The 19795-nt window shown below is 49.2% G+C and overlaps 6 protein-coding genes across 6 annotated transcripts; 3 read left to right on the top strand and 3 right to left on the bottom strand.

Moving 5' to 3' along the window:
- Positions 1–827: 827 nt before the first annotated feature.
- On the bottom strand, positions 828–1949 carry BDW70DRAFT_165742 (uncharacterized protein). The gene is made up of 4 exons (XM_073741816.1): positions 1886–1949; positions 1575–1840; positions 1191–1507; positions 828–1104 (listed from the first exon to the last, which is right to left on the bottom strand). The coding sequence occupies exons 1-4, from the start codon at positions 1925–1927 to the stop codon at positions 917–919; spliced, it is 813 nt and encodes a 270-aa protein (XP_073598463.1). The 5' UTR covers positions 1928–1949; the 3' UTR covers positions 828–916.
- A 718-nt stretch (positions 1950–2667) lies between these two features.
- BDW70DRAFT_157666 (uncharacterized protein) lies at positions 2668–3975 on the top strand (the record flags this gene model as incomplete). Its single annotated transcript, XM_073740394.1, has 4 exons — positions 2668–2701; positions 2751–2816; positions 2883–3385; positions 3442–3975. The coding sequence occupies 4 exons, from the start codon at positions 2668–2670 to the stop codon at positions 3973–3975; spliced, it is 1137 nt and encodes a 378-aa protein (XP_073598462.1).
- A 1725-nt stretch (positions 3976–5700) lies between these two features.
- On the top strand, positions 5701–6291 carry BDW70DRAFT_157665 (uncharacterized protein; the record flags this gene model as incomplete). The annotated part of the gene is made up of 4 exons (XM_073740393.1): positions 5701–5796; positions 5851–5889; positions 5959–6108; positions 6163–6291. The coding sequence occupies 4 exons, from the start codon at positions 5701–5703 to the stop codon at positions 6289–6291; spliced, it is 414 nt and encodes a 137-aa protein (XP_073598461.1).
- A 265-nt stretch (positions 6292–6556) lies between these two features.
- On the top strand, positions 6557–8143 carry BDW70DRAFT_148432 (uncharacterized protein; the record flags this gene model as incomplete). Its single annotated transcript, XM_073738867.1, has 7 exons — positions 6557–6788; positions 6882–7057; positions 7100–7147; positions 7183–7267; positions 7347–7396; positions 7747–7832; positions 7864–8143. 7 exons carry the CDS (start codon positions 6557–6559, stop codon positions 8141–8143), a joined length of 957 nt encoding a protein of 318 aa, XP_073598460.1.
- A 1553-nt stretch (positions 8144–9696) lies between these two features.
- Positions 9697–12018, bottom strand: BDW70DRAFT_131271 (MFS transporter). Its single transcript, XM_073735957.1, has 12 exons — positions 11815–12018; positions 11705–11760; positions 11566–11645; positions 11407–11492; positions 11257–11351; positions 11093–11201; positions 10708–11038; positions 10444–10642; positions 10278–10388; positions 10079–10227; positions 9916–10021; positions 9697–9849 (listed from the first exon to the last, which is right to left on the bottom strand). The coding sequence occupies exons 1-12, from the start codon at positions 11904–11906 to the stop codon at positions 9761–9763; spliced, it is 1503 nt and encodes a 500-aa protein (XP_073598459.1). The 5' UTR covers positions 11907–12018; the 3' UTR covers positions 9697–9760.
- Positions 12019–12512: 494 nt separating this feature from the next.
- Positions 12513–16660, bottom strand: BDW70DRAFT_148431 (uncharacterized protein; the record flags this gene model as incomplete). The annotated part of the gene is made up of 6 exons (XM_073738866.1): positions 12513–12538; positions 12572–12640; positions 12671–15241; positions 15849–16158; positions 16263–16517; positions 16616–16660. 6 exons carry the CDS (start codon positions 16658–16660, stop codon positions 12513–12515), a joined length of 3276 nt encoding a protein of 1091 aa, XP_073598458.1.
- Between the last annotated feature and the right edge of the window lie 3135 nt (positions 16661–19795).

Raw genomic sequence — 19795 nt, 5'->3', positions numbered from 1 at the left:
AGATCAAGCAGCAATCCTGTGGCTCAACAGCGTAACGTACTTGATCTTTATAGCCAATGTGACTTACTGAGGTGGACCGCGAAACTCAATAGATGCCAATATCAGACCAAGAGATGCGCGGGAATGGTCAGTAGGTTGTTGCTTAGAATCTGTTATCCAGGTCGCCCAGGCTGATATCCTGGCCAGGGAGCTTGAACAGCTCTATTCACTAGGCCTTGAGGATCCACGTTGACAATGGCGAATGCCTGCACGCGCAACTGGGACGCTGCCTTCAACGATCTCCTCCCGCAGCAACGGCTGAGGCGCCCAGTCTCACCTCACCTCTCTATCTACTGTCAGATTACTTGAATCGTCAGTATCGCTACGTGAATCACTGGTGTTGCCTCTCCGGCGGCTTGGATCTCTAATCGACCGCTTATTTCCTCCCCCAAGTCACTGGATGGAGTATCGTGACAGAGTTGTTAGTGGCCGCGTTCAGTGCTCACGAACCAGCACGTGCTTGGAGTGGTTGGGATGTTGTCGGCTCCTCTGTCGTGGCTTCTTTACTCCTGGCACTCTGAAGACCGGAACCTAGTGATGACTTTTAGATAACTTGCATCAGCGGCGCCTGCCAACCTCGAGAACTGCGCGGTCGCGGCTAAATCAGGGAGTAGCTAGAGAAGAGAAAAGACTCTAGGCAGGAGAGTCAACAAAAGTCCAGTATATTGCTTTCATCGTAGAACCAGGCAATCGCAATGCCATGGCCCTTCTGCTACCACTTCTACTAACAATCGACCACTCCCATCATGGTCAGAATCCTAAAATACAGGCAGATTGGGCCTGAAACCTCGCGGCTGCTAGCACCAGACTTGCCTCCAAATATACCTCGTTATCGACCTGATGAGTCTCATAAAACTCCTGTGGGTTACGCAAAGCCTCAAAGCCATGTGCGGTTGCCCTTGTGGGAGAGGAATCCGCCCGCATTCTTCTCAACAGTTGCATTATGGATAACATCAAGCACGTCCTTCACCGAATCGGCAGGCTGTCTCGGCCCGTTAAAAGTAGGCGAGTACTCCTGAAACTTCTTCAGCATTGCCGCCGCCCCGGCGAGCTGTTCTTCGGTCACTGTTGGAAAGAAAGAGAGAAGTTAGCACTTCATTCCGAACTCTTGGGAAGCAACGCGCAGTGATGAGCAAGGCAAGCGAACATACACTGCTCAAAATGCCCCGTGTCCACCATACCAGGGCAGATGCTGAGGAAGAGCACCCCGTCGGTACTGAACTGGGCGCTGAATTTGGCGACCGCCATGTTGAGCGCGACCTTGCTGATTGCGTAAACGGGGGCAGTGGCCAGATTGAGATTGGAGACAAGCTCAACGTCTGCATGACCGCTAGAGATGGCAATGACCTTCTTCGCTGTGCCGCGGAGGATCAGGGGAATGAAGAGGTTAAAGAGATGGATCTGCGCGACGGTGTTGGTTTTGAAGCTGGCGAGCAAGTTCTTTTCGAGGGTGACTGGGTCCTTGCCCCTGGTTGAGGTAATTGCCCGTTAGACTGCGTCAATGCACAATGTGGATGACGTAGAAGGATTCTTACAGAGTACTGAGAGAGTCAAACTGGTCGTAGGTCGTGAGGTATGCGGCGTTGGCAATGAGATAGTCAAGCCTTCCGTCGGTGATCTTTGATGTCTCGGCGACTGCAGCTTCCAGGCTACTGTAGGCGTCCAGGTCGGCCTGGATTACGTGGATGTTAGTGCGGCCACTGAGCTCTTTAGCGACGCGCTTCTCGGTTCCGTCTTTGTTGCGGACGAGCGCAATGACGGTGTTGTCCGGGTTGCTAGAGAGGTTGGAAAGGAATGCCCACTGAAATGATTAGATTACGGTCACGACGAGAGGAATTCTGCGTACCCCGATGCCTCGCGAGGCTCCTGTGATTGCGTAGGAAGACATGCTGCTGCTGCTGCTGTTGCTGAGGATAGACGATGTTTAGTAGGACAAAAGACTGGTACTCGGGACAGAGAGCAAGTATTTATAACTCTCAGTCGTATGTCCAGAGAATGACCTGATTTCAAAGCATAATGATCAGAAAATCGATACAGAGCTTCAAGCTACTCACATGGTGTATAATGCTCTTCAGCTTGGTCATTCAGCCAAAAATGGAAACGGCTACAATTAGGGCTAGCGCCGCGAAAAGTTGCTTGCTTTCCTTAGCTCCACAGGCCAGGAAGCGCCTAATAAGCAGATTCAAGCTCATTGGCTAGCGGTCTTACAAATCAGCTGGCCTCTAAGGCTACCCAAATTAAAATCGGTCTTAGGGTTAAATAAGCTGAGCCTCCGCAGCTGCAAGGCAACTTTGCGCGAGACTCGTGCAGTCCAACTCCATAGAACTCAAGATGCCACGAAGCTGCCAGACCTGCAGAGGTAACTTCTAGAACCGCGGATCAACGCTAGCCTTCTGGTGCTGACAAACAGATCGTCGAATCCGCTGTGACCGGGCCACGCCCACGTGTGCGCAATGCGCTCGGTCAAACCGGATCTGTAAAGGATACGGGGTCCGTCTTTCATGGCCCAAATCGAATAACCCCAGGCGAGCGGTGGTAGGAGGACCGTCGTCCGTTCGAAAGGCTGACAGCAGACAGCCCAGTTGCAAGCTGATTAGCCTAATCAACGTATCCGACTGGGACATCAAGATGCACTACTATCTTTCCAGTGCATCACCGTCTGGTAGGTCCAGATCCTGATTCCGCAAGGTATTATGCTCAAAAGTGTATAGGATTTAGCTCGCTCACTCTCAGAATACCCATGCCGTTCACGCCCGGCGATCTCTCTGTCACAGAGAGTCAGCTGCTCGAATACTGCAGGTGGCCCCCTGCCCGACACTCTGCTCTGAAACTAACAGCATTAGTTGAACATACCGCGTCGCGCGCTCTAGCCGTGCTCGGTCACGATCCTATAAGCATAAGTAGCATACTTATCCCTATGGCGCTGGTAGATTCCTCTCCCTCCTCCACAGCGGTTCGCCAAGCCCTACTTGGCCTTTCGTCGCTGCACCGCTACGGTGTGCAAGCCCAGGCCTTTGAGTTCAAGATTTCCGCCATAAAGTCTCTAAAAGCAGCTTCGTATACCAATATCGGTGCCGCAGAAGCGCTGCAGCATATCGCCGCCGGCATGCTTCTATGTTCGTTTGAGATTCACAGAGCGTCGTGCACCTCATCTCAATGGCACTTGTTCATCAACGGGGTAAAACAGGTTCTCTACGCCTCCTCGATCCTGCCTTTCAAACGGGACAGCGTCGTCAGTACCATGATGGACTGGGTGTTCTACCACCATTCCATGGGACGGTTCAGCACTCTGCACTGGCGGCCTGCCCTGCACACTGAGTACTGTCCACCGGTCATCTGCTGGAGTGTCCGTATTCCTCGTTTCAATTACTTAATTATCTCATCCCCCTAACTCTATATCAGGTCTCACAACTGACGCCGTCTCCAATCAATTCCCTACTCATCCTACTCAACCTGGGCTACCAGATACTTGCTGCAATCCCCGAATCCGTCCCAGCCGGAATCCTGCAAAACCTAGGTTGGGAACTCCAGAACCTCCCCCTCCCAGATATCCCAGATCCAACTTTCGAACTCTTTTACCTTTCAATCCTTGTCTACTTCAACCGCATGACAGCCTGCGCCCTTGAACCCCGATCCACCAGCCAGACCCGGATTCAGCGCGCGCTCACCATCTTTGCCACTCTCGAATCCTGTCCCCGGCAGTTCCCACTGTTAATTATCGGCTGCGAAGCCCGCACGGACGATGATCGGTGTACCGTTCTCGAGCTTATCGATCGGACGGAGAAAATGGCGTCCTCAAGGTCTGTATATATCCTAAGCGCACTGATAAAGGCAGTTTGGGTGCAGGATGATCTTGCAGGGGACCGGGAGTTGGATTATCGGGAAAAGATGACTGCACTAATTAGTGTGTGCTCGCTTATGCCAATGTTTGTTTAATGTTCTAATCGCATACGGTCACTTCTGTATGATTTAAGTTACGAGGCATAAAAATAATGGTTAAAGTGTCTTGTTCTATCATATCAAACCAGCATATTAGAAATTTAGCAGCAACTTAGATGAGACGGCAAGGGTGGGGGGGTAGATCACCTTTGCTTGGGTATATGCTGTGGGAAAAGCTATACTACAGGGTTTTCTACATCGTCGCTTGAAAGATGATGTGCCATCATCCCTATTACGCATTATGAATATATCTGGCATAAAAAAGGAAGAGGTAGTTAGACAAGCATATGCTGTTATCGCGTACTACAGAAAGTGATAAGACTACATTCAGAGGAAAGAGGGAGAACATCCTCGACTCGCATCGCAAACAGAATGTTGTAGGAAAGAAAAGTCCTAGTCGATACCATGATCTTCTACCAAATTCGCCCCTTTGTTCGGCAACAGCTTCAACAAGGTTGAGATTGAGAATATTCCCACTAGCATGTCTCAGAGAAACCAATCGACTCAATGATAGTCGCGGCTGGCCTGGCTTTGTTTGCGTTTGGGCATTGTCCGGTTTACAGTGCGCAGGGCATGGCAGAAGTGGATATAGCCTCCACTCCAAAAATCGTCGGGCTGATTCGGGATGTAAAATCATATTTGGTTTGGTCAATAACCTCCTCCCTGGCAGCCGGCTCCTAGAATCTGCCTCTTATGTTGAGACAGTGCGCATCTAGGACACAGAAACAGACGCGTTACATCAGACTATCTTATAGCAAAAGCTTCTGCTCTCCGACTTTCCGATTACGGTTTATATCTACACACTGACTTTGGTACCCTTGATGTTCAATATCAATATCACATTCCTGAGCCGCGTTCGCGTCATGCAAGCCAATATCATTAAGTATCAGACATGAATAAAGCCAGTGATGAGAGGCCCTCTGTCTTTCTTACTACTTTACAAAGTAGATTGGTATGAGCCTCCGTGTCAAATCTCAACAGCTGTAGCTCCAAGAAAGAAGAAAGAAGGCAATTCATACAGAGATGCGGATGTAGGGGCAACGAATCCAGAATATCCTTTGAAAAACAAAGAATTATCCGTTTTGCTTGATCATTGGATTGCATGCATATATGAATTCAGGGTGGTCCACACTGGCTAGATGATACAGTGAACAAGATCGGAGGGTTATGATTAGACTAGATCTCCAATAAGGATAATTGAATAAATGACCTTTGAGCCTGGTCTAAGAACCTGTCGCGGCTGCTTGCTTGAGGGCCGTTTCTGCAAGCCGCTAAGACCACGAATGTAGCAAGCTGAGTATCCAGTAAGTACAATCAGGCCTTCAAAGAAAATTATGATGCTACCTGATGTTTCTTCCCGCTTGGGTTTTGAAGGCAGAGAATACTTCAGCTAATCTATTTGTGATTAACGGGCCTATCCAGTAAAGTTCTGCTTGTGCTGCCTGTTACCCTATGCTTGACTATTATTTTCTTAGAGAGCATAAACTCTAGAGTGGTAGAGGTGACGGTGAGGCCGGTATCAGACATGTTTTGTTGTTTGTCTTTGCTGTTAAATACGTCTGCATCAAAGCGTTGTTCGTCTTCAACCGGTGGGTTGACCTAGATGCGAAGGAGATAAATTGAACATGTCACCCACCAAACCTGGGCCGGTCTAACTTTCTACTCAATCATGGCTCACTCTCAGCTACATTCAAGTGCTTCTTCTGACAGATACTGCTCATTATGGGAACCGAGTCTTGTCTGACAGACCAGGTCATCTTGGCCAAGATCAATCAGTTAAGAGAGCTGAATGTTGGCTCGATTATCCCTCTCCCTCAGGTATTCCAGAAACCAGTGCCTTTCCTGCATGGAAATATCTAACATTTATAACAGCTTGTTGCTGTCGGACACCAGCCCTCTGGAAAAAGCTCGGTCCTCGAGAGCTAAACCGGATTTTCTTTCCCTCATGCTGTGGGCCTTTGCACTCGCTACGCAACGCAGATTACGTGCCTCTATAAATCCCAGAAGAGCGTCTCTGTATCCATCATTTCCCGTCCCGACGCAGACAAGGCGCTCAAGTCGCGCCTGCTTAAGTTTCAGCGCCGCCTCATGGAGATTGATAACGATGAGCTTGCTAAGATTTTTGACGAGGTACTTCATGTCCGATAGATGTCTGAAGTTAGCATTTACTAACTTCCCTTCCAGGCTCACCGTGTGATGGAAATCCGTATGAGCACAGATAGCTCAGATACTGGCGTTGGCGCGTTCAGTCAGGACATACTGAAGATCGAAATCAGCGGACCCGAGGTCAGCTTCTACTCGCTTTATCACTAACTTGACTAACATCGACGGTAGTAAAACTATCTGACGGTTATTGACGTTCCTGGCATATTTTGTGTTCCTACAGATGGCAAGCAGATCTTGATATTTTGCGAGGGGCGTTTCACTAACATCTCTATTAAGCCTGATGACGGAAAGTGATATTGTGATGGTGCAGAACATGGTCGAGTCATATATGGCCGATTCTAGAACTATGTTAGCCTCCGCGGCATCTTTCCTGGACCTGGTCTGCTAACCATCTGACAGTATTCTCGCGGTTATGCCTTGCAATGTCGACATTACAATTCAGGAGATTCTGAAACTTGCAGAAGAAACCGATCCGAGCGATATCAGAACAATGGAAGTCTTGACAAAACCAGACCTTGCCACTGAGAAAGCCACTCAGGATGTGGCAATGGATTTGCTTTTGGGGAGATGTAATGTTCTCAAACTAAAATACCATGTTGTCAAGAACCGCAGTGCAGATGACCACAATTCAACACTGCCTGCCCGTCTTGCCGACGAAAGAGCATTTTTTGCTGCGATTCCTTGGTCTAGCATTCTTGATTGTTGCGGCATTATCGCTCTATAAACTAGAATACGAGAGCTGCTGATACTTATCTCCCGCAAAGAGCTTGGTCCTGTCAAGTTGGAGATTGAAGGGCGCCTACGCAAGCGCAGGGCCGAGCTGGAAATCATGGGACCGGCCAGAGATGATTCCAATGCCCAGAGGCATTTTCTGGGAAAATTGGCTCCTTGTTTTCAAACCATGACTCAATCTGTATTGAACGGATATTATGCGGGAGACAATATGTTTAGTCAGGCAGAGCCAAACTTGAAACTGATTACGAAAGTGGTTAAGCTGAGCGAAGTTTTCTCTGATACTTTCTGGAAGGAGGTCACAAGCAACATTTCGGGGCTACATGGGATGATGATGGTGAGGCTTCATACGGGACCAGCACTGACAGTTTTCCTTTCAAAGTTCCTCTAAGTGAGTATCCCGAACTGAATAATATCATTCAAACCGAAGACTATACATGTCCCAAGCCTCTCAAGGGTCCTATCATGAGCCCTGATTGAGAAAGTGTTCGAGTCTAGTCGGGGGCCGGAACTTGTAACTGTAAGTGGAATTCTAAACTAGATTGGTTTCTGGAGGGGTTCTCACTAGTTGTCAATTTCAGCAGTGCTATCCTTGCTGGGATTTTTAAAGATCAGTCAGAGAAATGGGAGCCACTTGCTCTCTCCCATGCGAGCAAGGCCATTGCCGTGGTGCACGACTACATCTTCCAGCTTCTCACCAAACTTTGTCCAGAGCAGCAGGTCCGAGATCAACTATGGGAAGGATTGCTCGCCCACAGACTGTGCAATGCCTATCATCGGGCAATGGACCACGCCCGGTTTCTGTTGGCCATCGAGCGTGGAGGCAGACCATCTACCTTCAATCACTACTTCAACGCGAACCTCCAAAAGAAACGTAATGAGCGCATGTGCAAGTCCCTTGAAGCGCTAGCGGTCTCTTCAGGACAGAGATGCTTATATACCTGTCAAATCGCTCCGTCAGCGTTCTACTATCGACAAGGACAACAGGCAGCAGGTGTGCGAGGATATTCTTGACAATCTGATGAGCTACTACAAGGTAGCCCGCAAGCGATTCGTTGATATAGTCTGCCAGCAAATGATACACTACTTTCTCCTAGAAACTGATGACGGTCCGCTCCAAATTTTCAGTCCAAATTTAGTGATGAGTCTGGGTACTGAGGAGCTGGAGATGGTCGCTGGCGAAGATGCAGAATCAAAACGACGACGCGATATCTTGAAGCGGGAGATAGAGAATTTGGAGGCGGCTGTGAGCATTCTGCGCTCTTAAGGTGAGGATATGGTTTAATGGTTTTAATTCATGGCTTTTGAACTGACATGGGTTCTCTGAAAATTGGAACTTTCTTTGGCCTGGTTTTTTTTTTTCTTGTTTTCTCGTGGGCCCCCCCCCCCGCCCCCCCTCCTCCCCCTCTTTTTTGACACTGTACCACCCCTTGTAAATAGTTTATGTTTCCCTTGACATTGGTTTTTCCCAGAGGGTTTTCCAATGTTACCACGCAAATGCGAAGGGCTTAGTTACAGTTCAGGATACAAATAATGTTATTGGAGTACAAATAGTATGGCCAGCCCGGAGGCCACAATCTATAAGAGCGGGTCCCGGTTGCAATTTTGCCCCTTCGTAAAAGTTGGTTGATTCCTCGACCTATGGATAAGAGGCTCTAGTTCCAGAGGATCAAATTATCTAGGAGAATTTGGGCTTCTCTTCTGTCAATACTCTGAGATTTCTAGTTTGTCATTCTTCTGTTCATCGCGATGATTCCAACAAGTTGGCTGATGTGATCTGCTATCAATGACAGCCATCGTGTTTGCCCAGGTAGTAGGCTGGGTCGAACCCGCTAATACGGTGAAAGGCTCGGTCTGCATCTTTATCTTCCAGGCTGGAAAATGTCGAGGCCAGAGGGCATGCTGAGTTCCTTGCGGAACAGGCGCACTAATATGAAACGTGTCATAGCAAGGCGTTGGATATAGCGCTGGAATGATATACACCTCGATTACGTTCGGTTGCTTTAGTTCGAGCAACCCGGAATAGACTTGAGGTAATGATGCACCCAGCAATTAGGGCTTGACCCGAGACAGAAAGATCCATTACCAGCCGTTACATGAATAACCCCCAATTGAAAGCTGTAAGGGTATATCTGTCCGATATGCCGTGACCTGCTCGTAGGCTAGGGTAGAGATAGCCAAGATGTTTACTCCAGGTGCTGTTACAGAATAGATAACCATTTCCCCGGCAATATTTTGACTTTGACCGGAGTGGTAAACATACTGGAGAAAAAGCTAGACCCAGATAATGCAAGCAGGAACTATATTAGACAATAGATCCGCTCACTGGGTTGAGTTAGTCGCAAAGGAGTAGTAGGATTCGCATGCTACTGCCAGAGACTTAAATCAAGCAGTCAGTCACCCATGGTCGTTGAAGAGAGAATTTGCAAGCGTACAGGTACTTGACTAAGCCAGGTAAAACCCTATATTGAACAGCGCGCAACTTGCAAAACGCGTAGGTAAGGGCATATATTACTCCACAGGTAAAAATTCATCCTGGATAAACGGATAGGCTTTTGGTGGGTTAGGTGCGGGTTGCACCACGAGATGTCGGGTATAGTCAGTTAAGCAAGAATCAAAACTATCTCCCAGCTAGTGTGAATAGCTATAAATAGGCCAGTGTTCAATGGATAGGCCTGCTGACCTTTCCATGTTTACTTATATTATCGTAGATCCACTACGCATGGTCGATCTAGGAATGAGATCGCCAACCGTGACTTCGTTCTAGATAATCACTTATTGACACCCACAGATATACTTTCTCCAGTATGTTTCGAGACAGTAGAACAGAACAGTAGATTTACAGGCGGAAGGTTAGTGGCAGTTGTGCAGTAATTTTCAGCGCTCAGCGTGCGTCGCTTGCTATCTTAGAATACCTGGAGCCGTAGCGGAGCGAAACAATGGCCCCTACGGCTGAAATAACTAGCATGTATCCTAATACATATACAGCGTCAGTTCTGTAGGCCAGACCACCTAGTATACTGGCGGAGGGAGACTTACCGAAGCAAGTTTGTATAGCTCCCAGGAACGACGCACGCACCCGACGACTCAGCCAGGCGGGAAGCGTGCCAGCATAATCAAAGCTTTCCAGACAGTGCTTGACAATCTGAGAATTCATAGTCAACATATGCCGATGAGACTATAGTAGAAGTATAGAACCGACCTTGTCGATGTCGTCCGGGGGTTCACGATGTAGGCTTGATCGGATATTTCGTGCTATGAGGCGCTGAAGCAACCAGATAATCATAGATTGCGCAAGCAGATTGCCGATAGCAACGACCAGATGATATACGCCGTACAAGATACATCGATCTATTCATGATATTAATATGTAGTTGATGCTCTTGGCAACCCTGTCTTACCTTGCTTTACTCCTTTGCGCTCTGTGTACCGCATAATCATTGTCATAGAGGTGCCGTTGGCGAGCCCAGAGCTGAAGCCTGCCAAACCCAAGCCCACCAGTTTCACCCAGTCTCGTATGGTCAGCAATTACTGAAGACACACAAGGTTGACAATGGAGAGGAATACCTTGGTTGATCAATAGAACACCAACACTCAAACACGAGAGCGCTCGGGAACTGATAAAAACGTGTCGGTCGCGCTGGATAGACGAGCATAGCAAATGACCTAGAATTTCTCCGACTGTGAATACCATACTTAGCCCACCGATGGCCGTTATAGCGCGCATGTTGGATGCTTGCGCATAGTACGGCAGAAGGCTCAGGATCTGTAGCGGAACAGTCAGATACATCAGCGCATTTGCGTGAACGATCAAGTTGGCGTGGAACGTACTGACATATCGATAAAGGCCGTTATAGGTGCCAGGCCAACGACATATGCCATAGGCTTATCCCGCAGACTTTTCCACGGTAGAAGAGGAGTAGTGGCACATCTTTCAAGCCACCAAAAGGCGAGGGAAAAAGCAATGAATGGAATCAGGGGCACCACAACTCCTGCGAGGTCATTGTCTAGACAAAAGACCAAGGATATAAGACTGAGTGCAAGTACAAGGGCTGCTCGAGGATTGCACTGCACCCACAAGCCGTCGAGCCTTCTAAGTGGCAGGCACCACCAGACAACTCCAAAGGACAGTACTGCCCAGACGAATTCACCTTTAAAGGCACTGTGTTGCGGACTCAGTATATTGCGCAAAACAGGAGAGTTGGGGTGGCCCTACACCTGCCAACCATAGTGGTCCACAATGTACCCTCCGCCAACGGCACCCAAAAGTTGGCCTAAGGGGTTGATGCCGTGCCATGCCGACCTGGTCTTTTCACTGCATATATCTGTGCAGGTACTTCAGTAGAAGCAGAGGCGTTGAGAAAAAAAAGAGATATTTACCATTTAAGATAGTACTGAGCATCAAGGGCATGCCTGCTGTACCTAGCCCTGTAATTGTTCGAGCCGCAACTATGAACCAGAAATTTGGCGCCAGGCTGGTGAAAGGGTCAGTACGCACGCAGTAAAGGACAGGAGCAGCGATTGACCAACCATTGACAGCCAATGCCTATGATAAAAAGAAAATGCGCCAGAAGCATAATCTGCTTGCGCCCATGTTGATCTGAAAGGCGGCTATACTGTTAGCAGCAGGTCAGTATGGGCATCTGTTAGGTCAATTCGGCATGTGAGCATAAACGAAGCAATACTCACGACTGACTGTCCGAAGACAACGCCGACTTGGTAGGCGATCATTCCCCAGGGAACGTCATCCAGGTGCCCGAACCGCGAACCTATTGATGTTATTGTTCGTCATTTGCGGCGGAGTGTATTTGGGATGTTGGTTGACTACCTAACGTTGGAAAAGACGCGAGTATGAAAGCGCTATCAGCCGCCGTCAAGAGCAGCCTATGGCAGTCAATTATCCAGCTTCATTGAGAGCGATCTGTCTCCTTAGCTTACATTGGTGAACACGCGAGCACAACTCGTTTGATTTCATATTTCGTTGCTTCTTGTGTGGGCGCCCCAAGTAAGGGCGTGTCTTCCGTTGCCATACTAACGGTACCAGTGACAGATGGGTGTACGAGAGAATGAACCCTTTGATAGCGCTATGATATCATAAATGGTTACTCCTCGAGGAGATGGGCAGTACTTAGCAGAAGGTAGTCACCTGGAATATGATGGGGCTCAGCCAGGACAGAAAATAAGGCTCTGGTTGGCGATGAGTTGTTGGATTACAGAGCACGAGGTGATTGGCTGCCTCGCTTATAAGAGACAGCACGTCTACGCTCTTCTGTCACCTATAGCAGCTAGACTACGTAGACTAGTCGCCACCTCGCTGCCCAAAACCGCGTGAATAAGCGAGCCAGAAAAGGCTCTGGAAACAAGAAGTGGCCGCTGCCCTCTGACTTGCAGAGACAGACCGCGTTCGTTGTCTTATGCATGGTGGCAGCAGCAAAGTGCAAACTACGAACAAAAGCTGCTACCGTTTATTCAGGTCCAAGCCAGGCTCGTACTTGGATGTACACACATAGTCTTAACAGGTGGTTGTGAGATCGCTGGTTAGCTGAGAGAACGTAGGCAGCCCTAGTTCCCGGAGTTTTGACACCGACTTTCAATTTCCGCTATACATCCTGCAACCAAAATCTCGGATCTTTGACCTATATTCCGCTTCCTAGATCTCCGACTGTGTGGCTAGTCAAAATGCCCCGAATCTAACCTGGCCCATTTCGAGGGGGGGCCATCCGTGCGGTATCCGCAATCGGTCCGCCTTGAAGAATCCAGAAATCTCTGGGTCGCCTCCATTTGAGCCCATGACTCTGGAGGAGTTTCGTTGCCGCTGCCTGGTTGTATGACTTCAAGTATCGGAGGGCCTTCTCTGCAATTTCCAGCTGCTGGGGAGGTTCGGGCTCATCGTCTAGCTCATCTGGCAACGACAACGGCGTGACTAGGTCAGAGAACAATATCAGAGTATCGTCGCCTTCTCCATGACTCCGCATAACGTCAGCGAGGGTGATACGGATCCACAAAAGCTCTCGGTTATTGTGATGCTGGTCGCCATTGCCTGCCTGGCCCAAGCGACGCAGCAAGCGGCATTTACCATCCATGTAGCGGCCGCTGTCGAAGTCTATCAGAGCACGGAGATGATCAAGCTGGCAAGCACGTTCAAAGTCACCTGGAAATATGCCCGACGTTACTACCTCTCCAATGGTATCAATGGCGCTTGCATTGTCTCCCAAGTCACGCCATAGGATGGCCAGCTGAATGCCCGAATCCACAGTCACATTATTCCCAATTGTAAACAAGAGCTTCCTCTCCGTCCAGGAACGTGTAAGCAAATCCTTCGCCGCATCAAACTGCCCCTGTTTTCTGTAGGCGGAACCCTGCGCTGTTTGTGTCATCAGAGCAATTCCATTGGTCTTGCCGGCAATGGCTGTCCACTTGTGCCAGATGTCGTCATAAAGAGTAGCCGCCGAACCCAAGTGTCCCTGTGCCTCTAGCGCATATCCAATGAAAAGCTCTGCCTGGATTGCCTTCGAGTTGACCTCACCCAAGAGCCGTTTGAGACCGTTGGCAGACGTTTCTAGTGTTTGGCGGGCGGCCTCGAACAGGGTAAGGTGGAACTCGACCGCACCCAGATAGTAGAGGGTGATATAGTAGTCCGGAAGCTCTGTTCCCACCGACTCAAGTTGCAGCTTTGCGACGTCCTGTAGGCCTTCTCTGGCTTCGTCCATTCGCATCTTCCAGAGGTATTCCTGATACAAACTCGTCCTTGCATTGAGAGTAAACCGACTGCGTTTGCCTAGAACGGTTTCGTATCCAGCAACCACCTCCTTCTTGAATTGGTACCCTAGCTCCCACTCCGCGACAGTTTCTCCCCCTACGTTGTAAAAATCACCGAGACGAACTAATGGGAGATAAGGCAGTACCGCGTTTCGTGCCTGTTTTTCCAGCTCATCTCTCAGCCCTTGGTGAGCCATTAAAAAGTAGTCTTCCAAGGGAACACTAGGTCTCAGAACGGGCTTCAGCTTCGCCGTGTGCCATTGTTGGAGCGTTGCGCGCACAGAAACCTGAGCAGTTGGGGTGCTCAATTTTAGCAGATCGGCCATTGCCTCAGACCACGCGACGAACTCGTTTCGCCTGAGGAATTTGGACAGCAACTCGAGGATAATGGGGCCTGGTTCGGCCAGTTGCGTAAGGTGATCCTGCCAGTGACGGCAAGAATATTCGTAGAAGTCATTTGACTCGTTGACAGTGCTGTCTGTCTCCATCATGGCCTCGGGCTCTTGTGGTAAGAGGTGTTTATGGAGCAGCCTCGCGGAATGCTGCCAAGTCCGGTACAACTCTTGGGACAAGCACTGCAAGGTCTGGCGTGCCAGCGTTTGATGGGAGTCTTCCAAAGAGAGCGGGAAGGGAGGATGATCCACCTGGGACCGATGAGGGCGATACTGGCCTGATAGCAAGAATTCATTCACTGTCCCGTGGATGAACTGGATCCGGCGATCGGAAGTGAACTCGATCAGCGGCCAACACACTCTAGCAATCCGTGTCTCCGCGTCGATCAGTTTCAATTCACTGTCGAGCTGATGCGTGTCGGGAGAGAGCGCCAAAGCCGTGGAGATCTCGGCAGCTGTGAGATTCTCCTGGGCTCCAAGCAGAAGAAGGAGGACATCGTACCGTAGGTCGTGGTCGTCTGCGCTGAAGCTTTCTGCCGACTGCGCGAGGGATCTCTCGTAAACATGGAAGAGCGCTGGAGGAAACTCGTCAATCAATCTCCTGCATGCTTTGAGGTTACGCCCCGCTGCGACATGTTGGATCATCAGCCTAGCCCACAGAAACATCCCTTGACTCTCCTTTGCGGCTTTCTGCAAGACCATTTCCCGTAGAGACCCGAGCCCGGCCTTCTCGATTTCCGCCGTTATGAAGGCGCGAATGTCCCCCGCGATGGCTTTTTCATCCATAATTATATCATAGCCGGTCCTCAGCGATCCGGTCAAGGCATAATGATGACTGCGACAGAACAAGAGAACCCGGCGGTCCGTCCGCGTACCGGCGCGACGGAGAAAGTCTGAAATGAGATCCCCGCCTGGACCCTGGATATCGCAACATTCATCCAGTGCATCAACGAGCAGAGTGACTGCAGGCAGTAGCTCTAACAGCTGATCCAAGATTGACAAGAGCTGCCGCAGTTGGCATTTACTCGATGGCATGTTCATAAGCGGAGTGATACCGGCTATTACGTTTTCAGCCCCTGGGTTTTCGACAATATCGGACATTCCCAGGGCCTTAGAGATCAGAGACAAGGCGAAGTTGGATGCCAGCCCCAATCGTGGGTCTCCATGGTTGCGGAAGAAGTGGGTGAACACGTACTGATCGTTTACTGTTGCGGCTAGGTATTTTGCCATGACTGACTTTCCGCACCCTATATGTAATGCCTCAAGTTCGTACGTGGTTTCGCATCAAGAAAAGAGTGCTTTTTACCTGGCTTGCCATGTATCCACAGACATCCTCCTCCGGGATTCTGTGCCCACTGCCGAAACGTTTCATGTTGCAAGATCCAGCTACAGGTCCCTTCATGCCATTCCGGAACGTTCGCCACTATCGCCGGTGGCGCATCGAGCCAGCGGTGGATTTTCAGCAGCTCGTGCTCTTGAATAAAGAGAAAGCGTTTTATAGTCAGCCACGCTCAGTTACTGAGATCGGTTACTGGCCATAGCGCCCGTACCTTTTTTCGTGGCTCGCTCCATTACTGGAACATATACGGTCAGTTTTCGGTACGGACGTGGAGCGTTGGCACTCTATTAGACTCACCTGCCTGACTCTCCCTATTCTCTATGGCATCTAAGCATGAATAAATTCACAAGCTTGCGGGGTTGCAATCAGCAAGGGTGACACACGCTGGAGTATCTTCCGGTTCCCTAAGCTGCAGATTAGCGACTTCGATGCGATCAATTGGCTGCCTTGGCTGGCCGGGCCCAACAAGGGTGCGTGCTTACGTGTCTCTAATGCCACCTCATAGACTTTTTGGAGAATCTGCTCCCACTCTTTGATTGAATGGCGAATTTTTGTAAGTCTCTGTCGGAAGGAGCTAAAGGCCGCTCTGAGAAACCGAGCCGCTGGGCGAAGCTCTAGCCACGCACGCACGCGCAAGATGTACTCAAAAGTGCGGGTATAGATCAGCTTTGTTACCTCAAAAAGCTCGTCTGGGAATAGATCGAGATATTTGTGGTAACTATCAATCTGATACTTTATAAACTCGAAAGCGTCGTTGATCTCTTCGGAAGTCTCTTGCTGAGCGACGATGACCTAGAAATTTCGCATCCAGTTCGCAGTCAAGCCAAAACGAGAGCGCTGTGGGACAGGAAGCAAAAGAACAAAACAGAATAATGAATACCAGCATTTTTACTCACTTGGATAATCACTCTGATCGAGCCCCAGACAAGAGCAGTATTATGCGGCTCATGTTGAACGACGGCATCAACAGCGGCACAGTAGGGAGTCATCGCAGCGATGAATCGGTGTAGCCTTGCATGCCATGTCCCAATAGTCATCCTTTCGGTCAGCTGGTCCTGCACCATCGTCACGAGATCGTCCCGTTTGCAGACAGGAAGATTGTGAACAAGACGGCGCTTGCCAGGATCCTTGGCCGACTCTTCCAAGAAGAGCTATGCATCATTTGCGTCCATGGCTTTGAATCAGTTATCGGTCACTTTATCCAGCTTGTCTCTTGTCCAGCTGGGGGCATTATTTGTGAGATGCCTACCTCGATTGCCTTATTCCAGCACCTTTGATTAGCTTCGGAGGCCATTTGGTGCGGAGTTATTCCAGGCTAGGGCACGTTAGATCTGCCGTCCCACCCCCACGCAGTACTGGTCAAAATAAAAAGTAATTCTACTGAAAATAGGGTGACACTGAAGAAAGGGTACCGGCAGGAAAACTTCTATGGCTGTCATACAAGACCTCACCGAATACCGTTTAAATACTTTTTTGGCTCTCCATCTGTAGTTCAGCATCAGACGAACTCCTGGGGTGATATACCCTGCTTGGGCACTTTCAAAGAGATTGACGCACTGCCAGTACGACACTTAGATGTTCATATGCATTGAGGCCTGAATCGTCTCCAGAAACCAATCAGGCAGGCTGACGCTCTTTTGAAACCCTTTTCAACGAAGACCCCTTCCGTTCCCCAATCATTATCCCGGCCCTCTTTCAGGCCCTTGCGCCCATACACGTCAGTTATCGCATGACGCTCCATTAGCCCGTTCCATGACATGCATGATATGGAGTGCGGCTCGGGTAGGTGGAGATAGACATATTCCAGAAGATGCGGAGAACCGTCCTTACTTTTTCATCTATTCCTACATACTCTTTTCTTTCTACCAAGCATCAATTTCACAATGACAGTAAGTCTTGCAAGATGATGTGTCTTTGGCTATTCGATAATTTGGCTTTATGAAGCTGATGATTATCGCCTTCATGCAGTCTGGCGACCCCTCCCCTCCTGGGTCCCCGAGGCCTCCAACGTCCCCAAGGCCCCCAGCTCCAACGCCAAACTGCACGCATAATTGCGGTCCAATCGAGCAGGCTGGGGTAGATCGGCGGCACTGGACCTGTCGCTGTGGATACGGATATTATACGCCCGAGGGAGTATGGATCTCGGGTTTTGACGTCCGCAATGGGCTTCAACCACCACGGGGCCATCAACGCGCTGGCGACCGCTAAACGGCCGCAAGGACACAGGATTGCACCATGTGCGGGCTTGAAATCTTTTCAGCCTGGCTGCTGTTTTGGATATATACGACATTTTCAATCGTTCGCGGCTACCATCCCGATACCTGACATCGTTCAGCGCACGAGTCTGGATATCTGGCCCATGATTATTCGACTGCACATATTACACTTCTTCCAAGTTCTCCAATACACATTGGCTACTTACCGAGAGCACGTCAGGGGCTCACTATATCGGGAATTGGCCGAGCCCACCAATCAGCCTGGCGGGCGTACATAAACGACTGCGATGCCCCTTCACAGCGCTGAAGGCGGAGTGTACTCGCGGCGAGATTTAGAGTTGATGATTATTATGGCTAACTCGCTAACTAAAGCGTATTTCTGGGATATATATAGGTCAAAAGCTACAACCAATTGGAAGCTTGAACCAGTGAATAAGATACCCAAATACAGTGGCCCTTCTTTTTTCCCATTTCAGCTGGTGAAGTCTCGTAAACAATGTAGATCCCGGCCACTTACTGAGGTGCGTGGACTTCGGAGTTCAAATGTTTTCTATGCCTTCGAGTAACGTAAGCATTCCCTCGACCTAATCAATAGCCTTGCCGCTGAAAAGCCAGGGACCGGGTTATTGTCAGTGCACTTTGGGATTCAGAGACGCTATGGAACAGGACTCTGGTCATCTGTTCTGGTGAATCACCGCGGCATCTCAGCAAGATCTGGAAGCATGTGACTTCAGCCAATAACGGGATTGCATGGCCACTTATCATTTGCTGGATATGTTAGTGGATGAATCAGACGGACACCAGGATCTAAAATGGGCCCTTGTTGAAACTCATTAGAAAGTTGAACCGCGAGCGGTTGAAGGTTGACAGTTCGGCAGATGCTGGGCTCTAGTATTGCCAACGCTCACGGGTAAGCAATCAGCCTTTGTACTAAATAAATTTTCCAATTCAAGATAGCATGGGAAACATAGTTGTGATGCCACTGGACGCATTTGAAAATAATAATAAAAAAAAAAGAGGGCTCGCATCGTGGAAGGCACAAAGTGCAGGTTGGAAACGAAAGGTAATATCAGCTCGAACTTTAGGCCAAGTCCACACCTGCATTGTCTATTGTTGAACAGCAATATCATGAAAAGTGCAGTATTTACTCATCGTGATGGTAAACGCCTTCCATCACGGGATGCGGTTGGCCATATCAGAGGCCCCAGCCTTGAATATCTCTGGTCTCCCTGGCGCTGCACATAACTGCTATACGGGGCTTAAAGCTCTAGGAGCTTTCAGCCAGTCTGAAGAGATAACTAGCCACGAGAGATTCTCCGCTTTTGACCCTACGCAGGATATTGGCTAAATAACCAGCGAACAAGGCTGTGACTTTCTTCTCACGTTCCCTTCCATTTTGCCCTTCTCGGTCATTAAGTCTCACCTCAGCCTCGTAATAAGGGCGTCGTAGTTGGGCAAGTATTAGTTTGGTAGTTGCTCCTCGGTTTACTCTTTGCATTCATTACTGGTGCCTTGGACTTCAATTACACTGTGATAGAGGCAGATCACAAACACTGAGTGTTGTTTGAGCACAACGCTGATAGCCAAGACTGTACCCAAATACGATCATTCTAAGTGACTATATGTGATCCCCTTGGCTACTTGCGCGCGCTGAGGCGCTAAACTTAGACGCCTAAGTCTGTGGTGTGGGGTTTATTTGAGGTCGAATTGTGTAATTTCTGTCTTACATCTGGTCTACCTCAAAATTGACTTGAAAACCACCTCATAAATACATCGACGGCAACTCTCCATCCCAATTGTATGTTACACTGCCAGAAATCTGGGAGAGGATACCCGAGGCCGGAACAGGTGTTCATTCAGCTAAGCCTTACTTAGCTTACAATTATCAATATCTAAAGCTGCTCCCAGGGCCGAATAAATCAGGCGGATTACAGTCTGCGTTGTCTCATAAGAATGACTGGCCGTACGTCGAGTTTTGGCCATCGTTCTATGGCTGAATGCATCCCATTGCCATATGGCGCCGTTCAGTCCCAACCACTGGGCGCGCAAGTCTCCTCGCCAGTGCTGATAGAAGTTAGAGCACCTCTGCGAGCTGACGAGAGAGGAGTCCAATTTAGCCAGAAATGCAAATTCTAGAACTGACCAACTTTAACTTTCACTGGTACATATATCATGAATATGATTATAAACCGAAGAAGTTGGCACATCTGCTA

This window comes from Aspergillus foveolatus (genome assembly GCF_047715535.1).
Source record: "Aspergillus foveolatus strain CBS 279.81 unplaced genomic scaffold BDW70scaffold_10, whole genome shotgun sequence".
Taxonomy (NCBI): domain Eukaryota; kingdom Fungi; phylum Ascomycota; class Eurotiomycetes; order Eurotiales; family Aspergillaceae; genus Aspergillus; species Aspergillus foveolatus.
This window is presented reverse-complemented; position numbering and strand designations above follow the sequence as displayed.

Excerpts from the sequence above, each read along its gene's own strand:
- BDW70DRAFT_165742 (XM_073741816.1), bottom strand. The coding sequence starts at position 1,927 with ATGTCTTCCTACGCAATCACAGGAGCCTCGCGAGGCATCGGG. Across the intron at positions 1,508-1,574 it reads TTTGACTCTCTCAGTACTCT|GGGCAAGGACCCAGTCACCC; the intron begins GTAAGAATCCTT and ends TACCTCAACCAG. Across the intron at positions 1,105-1,190 it reads CACGGGGCATTTTGAGCAGT|TGACCGAAGAACAGCTCGCC; the intron begins GTATGTTCGCTT and ends TCTTTCCAACAG.
- BDW70DRAFT_131271 (XM_073735957.1), bottom strand. The coding sequence starts at position 11,906 with ATGGCAACGGAAGACACGCCCTTACTTGGGGCGCCCACACAAGAAGCA. Across the intron at positions 11,202-11,256 it reads GCTCAGTACTATCTTAAATG|ATATATGCAGTGAAAAGACC; the intron begins GTAAATATCTCT and ends GTACCTGCACAG. Across the intron at positions 10,389-10,443 it reads TGTTCTATTGATCAACCAAG|ACTGGGTGAAACTGGTGGGC; the intron begins GTATTCCTCTCC and ends TGACCATACGAG.